The 12,892-nt window shown below is 36.9% G+C and overlaps 1 protein-coding gene across 1 annotated transcript in view; it reads right to left on the reverse strand.

The window, feature by feature from the left end:
- The window catches only part of LOC119825502 (T-cell receptor-associated transmembrane adapter 1), a 35,936-nt gene extending 30,471 nt beyond the window's left edge, over positions 1-5,465 (reverse strand). The window contains exon 1 of the mRNA XM_038346401.1: positions 5,350-5,465. Within this exon, the coding sequence (XP_038202329.1) occupies positions 5,350-5,356 (7 nt within the window). The 5' untranslated portion in view covers positions 5,357-5,465. The remainder of the gene's footprint in view (positions 1-5,349) is intronic.
- Positions 5,466-12,892: the final 7,427 nt, after the last annotated feature.

A 12,892-nucleotide genomic window follows, 5' to 3' on the forward strand; every position in this document is an offset into this window, starting at 1 on the left:
TGCTTTGTCTAGGGAGTAAAAATACAGAAAATAAAAATGAATTCCTTTCACTGTACATTTTTGTAATATTGCTAAAGTTAATTTTTCTACTTAGTGTTTGCCTTCATTTACACCAATTTCTATTATTTTGTATAGAGTCAATAAATTGCTATGCTGTGAATAAATAAAATATAGCCTAATATAAAAGTCATAGTTCAAAGAAGTAAATAGAATAGAAAGCCCTATCTTTTGATGGCACTAAAAATAGTTATTAACCATCCTATTATATGATTATATTTCAAATATAAGTTGTACCTTCTCTTTTCCAATTAAAAGGAGATGTGAGATTGTTATATTAATACATTAATTGCTACAGAAAGATAATTTTGCTCTCAGTTACAAATAAACAACCAAAATACCATTTTATGCTAAAATTCTGACAGTATTCATGGACTATGTCAGAGATACTGCGTAAGAACATGGACCACACTATACAGTCCCTTGGGGATGTGTTTCATTGTTTACAAAACAAATTAGTTTTACACAATCAGTTCTAGACTTTTCCAATACAATCTAAACTGTAATATACTAGGAAAGGTTTAGACTTATGAGGGGGAAGTGGTTGAATATGGACTGCAGTTTCTCTCTGACTTGAGGACTTCGTGCTTCTGTTTTTCAAAACCCCTTTCTCCATTAATGAGATTTGAACTTTGAAGAAGACGATTTTTACTTGGAAGCTTTTTATTTTGTGTTTTGACATTCATAACATCTGTTTCATTGTCTTGATTGCCAGCAATGCCCACCCTCACATTGAAGAGTAAAATAAACACATCAAAAGAGAGAAGATTGGGTGACTAAATGGAAGAAATTCCCAACAGATACACGCACACACACACACACACACACACACACACACACTATGGTATCCCCCTGCAATAATTCTGTTTGTAGTAAAAAAAAATCTCCTCATCCCTCTGAGTTTCTATGAGTTTAGAGTGCACCCTATAGTACCTATCAACATTTGTTGAACAAGAGCAAGCTTAAGTAGCATTACTAGTTAATTGTACCTTCATTTATATAGTTTTTCTTGACTTAAAAAAATTCATGAACAATGTGAATTTGGGTATTTACACCACTAAAAAGTCAAAGGCTTAGGAAAGCCTTTGTGAGGCAATGGTAGATAGAAAAATAATGTGAATTTCTATCTAGCTTTTGATCACCAAGGGCTATTAACAGTGGATTTAATTGTAAGATCTCTGCCTCTTGACCCTAAGAGAGACATACATGGATCTACATAGGAAGGAGAAAAAGACAAGCTTTCCTGAGGAAATCAGGAGCATAGGGGTCACAGGAGAGGGTAGAAGAGGACCGGGAGGAAGGTAGGGGAGCATAAAAAATGTGTAGTTCAATAAAAACAATTAGAAAAGATCTCTACCTCTCTTAAAGTCAACAGGTATTGGCAGGCACTGTATATGGAGTTCATAATCGCATGTGTTACAGAAGGAAACCTGGCGAAGCAAATGCAATGCTTTTCTTTTAGCAGACTTCCTTAATGCAGAATCATTTAAACATTAGCAAGTAAACATAATGTTATACATATTTCAGACTATCTTTATCTAGAACAAGAACATGGATTTGCCACATATAGCCATCCCCTCTTGGCACCTTCCTTTGATTTATAAACTCCATTAGGGCAGTGGGCATTCTTTTGCAGTTCACAAATGTTCATATTTATTTGAAGCAACCAAATGTTTTGGAAGAAAATTGAATTGATATTACAATACCCATATGTCTACTTGTGACACATTTTTTTTGAGTGTGTTGGTAGCTGTGTTGAGCACAGCATATTTTTAATTTGAGGGTTATAGCAGGTTGTCATCATGTCTATGTTCCAAACTGCCACCACCTAGCCCCATCATCACCAACAAAGATTATGAGAAACATAGATGCTAGCATCAATGGAGTTTTCATATTAATTCCATGTTTCCAAGTAAACCACTTGTTTTTAATGCAAAATCTGAAATCCACCAACTTCAAAATGAATTTCTGCCATGAAGAGAAGTATCTGAGATGTGAATTGTACAGCTCACAGAGAAAATAGTAGTACAACCTTTGATATGACTATTTTCACACAGCCTGAGAACGAGAACAAGACTGGTCCACCGGAAGTTGTGTAACCTCCTTCTTGCAAATCACTGATCCTCAGTTAGCCAGCTGTGAGTCTGGAGCTCCCAACTCCAGCCTTGTGGCACCAGGCCCACCTCTTTCTAAAGCATCTGGATTCCTCTTAGTTTTTATCTAAGTTAACTGAAAAACATGTACATATGCCCGGGAAGTAGACAGCAAGATTTTAAGAGACCATGCTACAGATTTCTCTGATGCTAGATTCCTTTGTTGGTTTTGCAACTAAGCTGTACATGAGATTGGTAAACTTCACAGATGTTGTGGGGTTGAAGTGCTGCTCAACTCCCCGTTGTAGACAAGCTGATGCCCATCCATGCTCAGTTACATCTTGTGAGCACTCTATCTATTGTCAGAGAAGCAACCTAGAAGGGCTGTAAACGTAAGCATGGGCATGTGGAACCTTTCAACTCCCCCAAAATACTGGAGTTGAACGTTTTGTAAAGGTCTATGCTATTTTCTATAAATTAAAAAGACTGTGATAATTAAACAAAATTTAAAATGTGTAAGAATTTGTGCAATGATGACTTGTTATTAACTATTTACTACTATTAGCGTGTGGATGTGTGTTTTTCATATCTAACTGACGGTGGGTTTTTTTTTTTCTGTTGATTAGCTTGTCTTAAATTTACTGACAAATATTACTGAAATTGCATGGCAAAAACTCTCTCTGGATGTTTAAAAGAATGCTTGAGATTAAGAGGCCATTCATAACTAGTCAACCCTGGTTTCTCAAGAAGTGTCACTCTGCCCAGACATGTAACTGAGGTTGCAGTGAGCAAAGACAGTGAAGACACCACAAAGCAAACAACAAAAGCAGTCAAAGTGTTAACTAAGCAGTGAATCATTGCTTATTAAATGATAGACAAAGGAATGGATTTCTTTATTTGTTCTGGTTAATACTCATTTTATGCAAATGGGGAAGCATGGCCTTTTTTTTTATCAGTATGGTTATTTTATCTATTTAAGCATGGAAAATTCTGTCACCAGATTCCCTTAGCTCATATTAAATTTTGTATGGTGGAGGTCATTTTTGCTTTTAAGATCTAGGATGCTGACTGTGCAGTGGTGGCCCTTGCCTCCCAGCACTTGGGAGGCAAAGGCAGGCGGATCTTTGTGAGTTCGAGGCAAGCCTGGTCTATAAGAGCTAGTTCCAGGACAGGCTCCCAAGCTACAGAGAAACCCTGTCTTGAAAAATAAGACAATAACAACAACAACAACAACAACAAAAGAGATCTAGGATGCTTTAGTGGTAATCACTTTCATCTCTGTTTTGGCAAGTCTTCATTGGTGATGACAACACTCCAGCCTGTGCCAAAGTGCTGAGAGGCAAAGTAGATGGAGAAAGCTTACTGTTATCTCTTCTAGTTGAGAACCAGTAGGTTCCAGAGTTAACTGAACATCACATTCATTGCCTATGAACTTCTCTTTCCTAAGTTCTTATCAGCAGCATGGGCAGAGAACTGCTGTGTCCATTTTTACATGATCCTAACTAAACTAGAGCTATTCTCTTTAATTTTGTTCTCTTATGAACTAGGAAAGAGAAGGCATGTATGACTGTCATGGATTAGGTTAACTCCTGTGTCTTACCCAGATAAATAATTTTAAAAATCCTTCAGAAAAAAAATCTGAAAAATGAACTCTCAAAGACTGTAATTTGTGATACCTTTGCTCCACTACTGTCCAATATGTATTGATATTAAATGTGCCAACAGCATAACAATTAGGCATAAGATATGGTCAGACAAGGTACAAACCACAGATTTACAAACAGCTCAAAAGTCTGTGCAGAATGTTTGTTGTCCACATTCATTGTAACCAAAGTGACAGGTATGATGCAGTGGACTAGCATGTTGTGCTCAGTAAGATTGCTAAATGAGATCAACCAGTAAAAAGAAGCACTCTAGAACAGCAGGGAATCACCATCAGCCTTGGAGAAGCAATTTAGCAATGATGAAACTCGAAAAATTCATAACATATTATTCAATAATTTGATTCTAGATATAATTTCTGAAAAATAGCCTTCAATACACAAAAGTCTTCATCATTCATTTTCCTGCCATTTAAAATAAGATTTAAAAAACCTGGATAAAGCAGAAGAGCCTAACAATAAATGAAGGAATGCACAAATCCTAATTAGTGCAATGGCTATCATTCTGTGCATCTATTTAATGTGGCGAGGCAATGTTCTGATGAAGAAGGAAATGGTTATGTCAAAAGCTGGCGGTAAAGCTGGATGTATGATTTAATGCAAGTGATTATTCCAGTTATAAAAGGCAAACTGTGTAGAATGCACAAGAGTAAAATTTTGAAGGGAATTCAACTTAATATTTTTTCATTTTAAAGTAATTAAATGTTGGCTTGTAAGATAATATTTCCCCCAGGCAGTGGTGGCACACACCTTTAATTCCAGCTCCCAGGAAGCAGCGGCAGGTGGATCTCTGTGAGTTTGAGGGCAGCCTGGTCCTCTATAGAGTGGGTTCTAGGACAGCTAAGTCTACACAGAGAACCCCTGTCTTGAAAACCGAGGGAGGAATAAAGATAATTTTTCTGTTTAACAGTGTTCTTTCTTTGCACCATATGCATTTTTATGTCATCTAAGCGTTAGCTAGAGAAGTGAAGAGAAGAACAAGAGTGCAGGAGGAATGAATAACTGACAAATTTGTAGCAGGCAACTGATCTGAGCTCCCAGCACAATCTATGTCACCATGGAATTTCCACTGGCCTTTTCAAAGGTCTTCATCTCCTGGACGATTGGCAATTCTACTGATCTCTTGGGGAAAACTATGTCTAATTTCTAGGCAGTTACAATCAATTATATCTATCCTATTTACTATCTAACTCAACTAGAGGGAAATACTCAAGATGAAGAAAAGATTCTGTAGAAATAATAAACCTTCAAATGGCACAGTTGCTAGTGAGCATTCATCAGTAACTGTGATAGTTTTGTTTTTACGAAACACTGACTAATTTTTTTCTTCCAAAAGCAAATAATCAATGTACTCATTAATGCAATACAAGCTACTTTCCAGTCATACTAAACATCTTTGTATATTGTTTTTTAAAAAAATGCCATGTTAACCAATTTACTTTCCCACAAGTAAATATCTCTGTTAAGATTTAGAAATTGCTAAATGAACTGTTAGTCACAGGAGTGAAAACAAGAAAAGACTTGAGAATGCGACTCACCTGACATGCTTCTCTTTTCAGAAGAGCCCACACGCAGCCATGAAACAGGTGGATAGCCCAAAAATTCTCCCACCAGCCTTTTTTTCTAAGCGCCGTTGCTCTGTTGTGTTAGAAACAGCATAGCACCAACATATATCTTTATCAGTACTTGGGTTTTTTTTCTCCTCTGTTTCTTCAACTCTTTTGTGTGTACTTTGTTCAGTTATAAACAGGAAATGTGGTGATAGAGGCTTCTAGAGTTTAGGTCTGAAACGAGTAGACTTAAATAGTTGTGAAACGTGGGAAGAAAAACCCCGTGTACTTCTGCATGTCAAAAGGTGAGTTTTTATCACTACCTGGTTTAAAAATAAAGTCTGATTTAAAAAACAAAGAATTAAAGTGTGGTATGAATGAATCAAGGCAAAATCCACCATATTCTTTGAGAAAATCTAGGGGTCTGCTCACCTCTGAGTTCACATGAAAATAAAATGAAATCTACTTAACTGGTGGACCAATAAATAGTAAGCAAGCCCTGGTGTGTATTCATCTGCTTGCTCTATCCTTTGAGACCTAATGGATAGAGGAGAACTAAGAAATTCTGAGTGCTCAGTGAGTATTAAATGTCTGTCAGCTGAGCAGCATCCTACCAGGGAACGAGGTGCCTGCCTTAGTCCCACCAGCCATTACTGTAGCCAGCATAAGCTGCACTGTGTAAGCCAGAGTCAGCAGCAAGTCACTCCAGCATCAGCACCAGGATTTCTTAAACATCTGTATGTAATGTAAGTGTGCTCTGCAGCAGTACTTCAATGCACTGGTGGATAACCTCAAAATTGCAATTGTGGTGGATAACCACGGAATCGCGATATTTGGCATGGTGCAGCTCTGGTTATTTTGTTATTTTTTTTTAATATGAGATTGCTAGTATAGACAAATGGAAAGATGTATTTTAAAAGACTTTCTTTATTAATATATGTTTGTTATCTAGCATGGTTTCTTCAGTTTTAAAAAAGCAATGTAATTGACATTATGTGCACATATTTATGGGATGTGGTATAATTCAGCACACGTATACAAAATGAATAATGATAAAATCCAGGGAATTAGCTTTTATATTTCCTAATATTTATTTTTTCTGTGTGTTGGAATGTGGACTTGTTGAGATATTTTTAAATACATCATAAATTCTTAGAGAGTTTAATCATGCTGCTATGATATAGAGCACAAATTATTTTCTCCTCTCTAAATGCATCTTGCTTCTCATTATCTAACCATACACTGTCTCCTCCCCTTCCCTTTTCTGGCCTCCAGTGACCACCAACCTCTATTTCTGTGAACTCTATTTTTACCTTCTATGAAAGAAAGAGAGTAAAAAATTTGTTTTTCTGCGACTGAGTTATTTAAATTAGTGTGATTAATTTAATTTAATTTAAATTATCTTCCAATGCAATCTGTGTTGCCCTAAAAGACAATGTTTTTACTCCTTTTTTCAAAAGTAAAACTGTTTTGTCCACATATAACATCTTCAGTCTCTTTTAGTTCCTGAGATAACACTCAATTTAGTATATGTCACATTTTCATATGCTTTCAGTTGTTTATGGACTTATTCATGGATTCCACATCCTTGTAATTTGGATATAGGTGATGTTTTGAGAAATTCAAATAAGATAGAATTAGCCTAATTAACCATTACAGCTTCAGAACCTAGAATTATACTTGACTTATTAGGTTTCAATAAATTTCACGCTGATGGAAAAATAACACAATGGGAGGTATCCTCTGAACATCTTTGTTCTTCTATAGACTATAATGCCATAGGAACCAAAGTGCAACGCTTGCAACTCTTGTTTCTATGAATGGAGTTGGCTAAACACTAAGGAACTTTTTTGCTCACTTTATTCCTTTCCATCAGAATATTAATTATAAGTATTTAAACCAGTCTATAAGACTGAAAAAAAACACTAAAAGAATCTCTAATATAATCCTTAAAAGCACTTTAAAAGTATGTTCCAGGGACAACAAGATGGTTTAGTGGGTACAAATGCTAGTCCCATATGCCTGAATTGCCCAGCTAGAATCCACAGTAGAAAAACTTGTACCCAATATTTGTCTCCTGACCCACACAACATGCTACAGTGTACCTATACACACACATAATAAAAATAATAAATCACTTTTAAGAACAAATAATCCAATAAAAATGGGGTACAGGCCTAAACAGAGACCTCTCAACAGAAGTCTCAAATGACTGAAGGATATTTACGGAAATGCTCAGCATCCTTAGTCATCAGAGAAATGCAAATTGAAACAACTCTGAGATTTCATCTTATACCTGTCAGAATGACCAAGATCAAAAACACTGATGGCAACTTATGCTGGAGAGGATGCAGGGTAAAGGGACCATTCCTCCATTACTGGTGGGAGTGTAAACTAGTACAGCTGCTGTGGAAATCAGTATGGTGATTTCTCAGAAAATTAGAAAACAACTTACTTCAAGACCCACTTTTGGGTATATACCCAAAGGATGTTCAATCATACTACAAGGACATGTGCTCAACTATGTTCACAACAGCATTATTTGTAATAACTGGAACCTGGAAACCACCTAGATGCCCCTCAACTGAAAAATGGATAAGAAAAAATGTGGTACATTTACACAATGGAGTACTACACAGAGACAAAGAAATAATGACATCTTGAAATTTGCAGGCAAATAGATGGATCTAGAAAAAAACAATGTTGAGTGAGGTAACCCAGTGGTGAGGGAGTATTGTCTGTATGCTGTCAATCATGCTTTAAATAAACACTGATTGGCCAGGCAGGAAGTATAGGTGGGTCAACCAGACAGGAAGTAGAGGTGGGACAATGAGAACAGGAGTATTTTGGGAAGCAGGAAGCTCCCTTCGCAGTTCTGCCCAGACCACCAAAGAAGCAAGATGTGAGCTGCACTGCTTAAAAAGATACTGAGCCATGTGGCTAACATAGATAAGAATAATGGGTTAATATAAGCTACAAGAGCTAATAAGTAGCCTCAGCTAATGGGCCAATCAGTTTATAATCTTATGGAGTTCTCTGTGTGATTTTCTTTGGGGCACCGGGAGGGACAGATACCCCAAAAAGCCGGCCTTTGTGTTACAACCCAGATCCAGAAATAGAAATGTAATATGTACTCACTTATAAGTGACTTTTTGACATAAAATAAACAAACAAAAAAAACCAACCTGCCGGGCGGTGGTGGCGCACGCCTTTAATCCCAGCACTTGGGAGGCAGAGGCAGGCGGATCTCTGCAAGTTCAAGGCCAGCCTGGTCTACAAGAGCTAGTTCCAGGACAGGCTCTAAAACTACAGTGAAACCCTGTCTCGAAAAAAAAAAAAAAAAAAAAAAAACCAACCTACAGTCCACAAGTCCACAACCCCAGAGAATCTGGACAACAAAGAGGACCTTAAGAGAGACATACATGGAACTGCATAGGAAAGAGAAAAAGATAAGATCTCGTGAGTAAATTGGTAGTGTGGGGGTGACAGGAGATGGAAAAGGAAATAGTGGAAGAAGGGAGGGGAGCAGACAAAAGGGTATACCTCAATAAAAACATTAAAATTATTTATTTAATTAATTAAATAAACAAAAAGCTCTTAGGAAACAATATTCCTAAACAAATGTTTAGAAAAATATCTTAATTTCGCCTGTATGGATGCATATTAGTATATTGAATCTGACACGTTCTGCAAAAAGGAAAACTGACTACTCTTTTTATCAGAGTCTTTGCAAATGAATTTAGCCAGAGCACTATTTCTTCATCAGCTACCATCAGTATGGCAGGTTCCGTGGACCAGATCTGGATGCTCATAGACCCAACAATTCAGGAAAATAGTAGTATTATTTGATGTAGAGTTCATAAAGCAATGAAGAATCAGGAGATTTCATTCAGAAGGAACATTGTGATGGAGGTTAGGCAACTGAAGGTTGAATTCCAAACATCTACACAGGGATGGAATCTTGGAACATTAATTCCAAAGGAGAGGATACCATTGTGGAGTGGCCTTGAGGAGCTGGTCATGGAGAAGATAACTGACAAGGAGGGTTTAAGTCATGGATCTGAGTAGGAACCCCACAGGTTAACCAAACTAGCATGTGTAATGTGGGAAAAGGTCTCAGAACTAAGAACTTTGGTGTAAACGCATCCTTACCAGAACACATACTCCAACAAACAGAGAAAAAAAGAAGATGCTCCCACTCTGGGTCATCCATGAATTTCAGTTCCAGAAACAACAACAGGAGTAGGCTCTCAGGACACAGGTCAACAGCAAGAATAACTTGGGCAAAAATGCAAGAGTTGTATTGCTGGCCCAAGAAACACAAACAACTGGAAGGCAATGCGACCAAACTCACCGGCGGCTGTGATTGCCCCAAGGCTTTCCAGGCTCAAACTTGTGACTGTACATATGCAAGTCTAAATGGAACTGAAAATCAGGCACACAGGACACAGGCAGATGTACTCCGGCTCAGGCAGAGAATCAGAGTAAATATATATCCCAGATGCACGACTGAGACCTCAGAAATGGGAAAAAAAAGCACTAAAAATTCTGCATCATGATTATAATATCTTTGAAATGTGATCTGTATTATAATGTTTCTTATTCCTTAGGTTTAAGCAATAGGAAAATATAACAAAGTTGTGCAAAACACATGGGAAAAGCCTATGAATGTTCAACAGAAATCACTATAGATTTTTTTTTATTTCCAGGAAAATAGATAGCTTTTCATTAAGAAATGGATGGCTAATGGAAACATTACTGGAATAAGAAAGTCTATGTATATATATATATATATATATATATATATATATATATATATGCTATGAAATATATTAGTGAATACAGTCAGATTTGAATAATGGCTTCATGAGCTATGCTCAAATAATAAATAAACATGAGGACTCTGCAAATACATTTTAATGAGATGAGTTATCAAAACGAAATTTAAAAGATATCTAGACTAAGCAGAAATGCCCTGATGCACTCCAAACATGTTACAAATGTAGGAAATTTGAGGAGAGGTTTTGATGGGTACCTGTCAAGAAATGAGAATTTTAAGAGCAATAAAATTGAAGTTTTGTTGCCACAAATAAAAAACATACAATGACAGCTGCCACTCAAGTTCCATATGCAGAAAAATAGAAAACTAGGTCATAGTGTAAAGAAACAGACCTACTTTGTCTAGATTATTTTAACGGTCATCTATCATTTCTATAATTAATTATCTCTTATTAGTATGGTAATTTATATTTATTTGGAACATATACATTTATTCACATATCTCTATATTTATCTGTTTGTCTATCATTCATCTATTCCAAGAGGCTCTCAACACTTCATTTATCTATAATTTGAAGTGTTCCAAATTAAAAAGCGCTGTGTAATTTTAAGAGCTCCTATTATAATTCTCCTATTTTAAAAGCTTTGATTTATGGAACTAGAACTTATCACTCTGTAGAATTTTCTTTACTACTGCAAATCACGCAGCTACACTGAAGCACGTACAAAGGAAGTGCACAGCTTCAGGAGAGACAAGAAGGAAGAGCGCCCTCTACCTGCAACCAGGCAGTTTTAAAACGTGATGTCACTCAAAACTACTTAGGGAGCTACAATGGTATCTGTTTAGACCTTATTCGTCATTCACATTTCCATTGAACTTCATTGAATTTCGATGGAGATCCTCTGGCAAATTTACTTATTCAGACAGGAAAGCAAAACCAAGTTAAAAGTTGTGAAACAAAATGTGGATTTAGCATAAAATTTTTGAGTCTTTTAGAAGTGCTTTTTGTGTTTATGGAAGCAGAACTGGAAAGTGAAGATTTAAAAAAATAGATAACAAAGATTCAGAAGCAATAAAGTATCTGATATCAGATGTAGGCTCTTTTCCTCCATGTGAGAAGTTTATGCCCAGGGTTTTCAGGAAGACTGTAGTTTCTCCTCTTACAAAGACTTATTTGCAATGCCCCAGAGAGAGGAATAACCAAACAGCCTACATAGTCTGAGAAATTTTGTTTTTGTTTGAAGTATAAATGGTTTGTTGTAAGTATATGTTTATATATACTATAGGACGTCTAATGACTTTAGTTACCAATTGATGTATATAAAGTTATTTCTAAAAATGTTGCATTAAAGTAACTACCCTTTTATTTTTAGCCATTTTGCAGGACTATTCTAAGGAGTATACTTTAGCAAACACTAGCTTGAGCACTTTTTTTTCTGAACTGCTTGCACATTCAGGGCTTGACTTACTTGAAGGACAGTATGATAATATGAGTTTTATAATCTGAATATGAAGTTTCCTCATTAAAAAAAGTTTTCTTGAGATTAAAGGAAGGAGCCCTGAAACTGCAAATGCCTTAGGACATTTGCAACCAAGTAGCAACTTCAGATCAACTGACTAAGCAAATATTTTTTTGGTTGATCTTTCACCAATAAGACGTGTAGTAGATTAATTTTGATCAAAATAAGAGATGATTGGGGCTGAGGATTTCCAGGGACAGCAGTTCTAAAGGGAGAACTCCTGAGAGGAGGAGCAAAGAGCAAATGCAGGAGCATGAAGAAGTGTTACACTGATGTGGGAGGGTCTTCTGTTTGAGTTGATTTCATTGGTTAATAAAGAAACTACCTTGGCCCATTTGATAGGCCAGCCCTTAGGTGGGTGGAATAGACAGAACAGAATGCTGGGAAGAAGGGAAGTTAGTCAGATGTTTCAGGTAATCGCCATACCTCTCTTCTCTGGGTCAGACACAATGGAGCCAGCCACCAAGTAAGACATGGCTGAATTTTTCCCGGTGAGACACCACTTGTGGTGCTACACACATTACTAAATATGGGTTAAAGCAAGATTGTGAGAATTAGCTAATAAGAGGCTGAAACTAATGGGCCAGGCAGTATTTAAATGAATACAATTTGTGTTGTTATTTTGGGGCATAAGCTAGCCAGGCGGCTGGGAGCAGGACAAAAAGCAGGCCGGCAGCTCCATACTATATTGCACCCATTGGAGTCCTAACTGGGGAGAATGCTAACCGTCAAAGGGGACTGAGCAAGTTGAATGAAGAGAATTCTTGCCTAGGTGTATTTAGGATGCACTAGTCAGCTGTATTATTACTATGGTATGATAGCTACGTGAGAGAGGAAAGATTCATTTTGCTCATGGTTTCAGTCCATCATAGCAAGAAGGAAGTAGCAGAGTAATTCACAGCCTGGCTCTCAGGAAACAGACAGAACAGTATGGACAGGACTTTTACAGCACCCAACCTACTTCTTATAACCAGGCCTACTGTCCATAATCTATCATTTCCCAATATTCTAGCTAATTTTTCATCTGTCTGTGAAATAATCTATTCATTAGATCAGAGAGTTCATGCTATACTTGTCAAAAGAAATACTGTAGCAAGGCCACCTAGAGGTGTGCTGTAGCAATCTCCAGGCATTGTTCCATCCAGTCAAACTGACCAGATTAACCATCACACAGAAAAGCAGAAGGGAAAGTAAAAGACTTCTGAGTTAACAAACGAATATGCTGATGGCC

Source organism: Arvicola amphibius, chromosome 10 (assembly GCF_903992535.2).
Source record: "Arvicola amphibius chromosome 10, mArvAmp1.2, whole genome shotgun sequence".
In the NCBI taxonomy this organism is placed as follows: Eukaryota; Metazoa; Chordata; class Mammalia; order Rodentia; family Cricetidae; genus Arvicola; species Arvicola amphibius.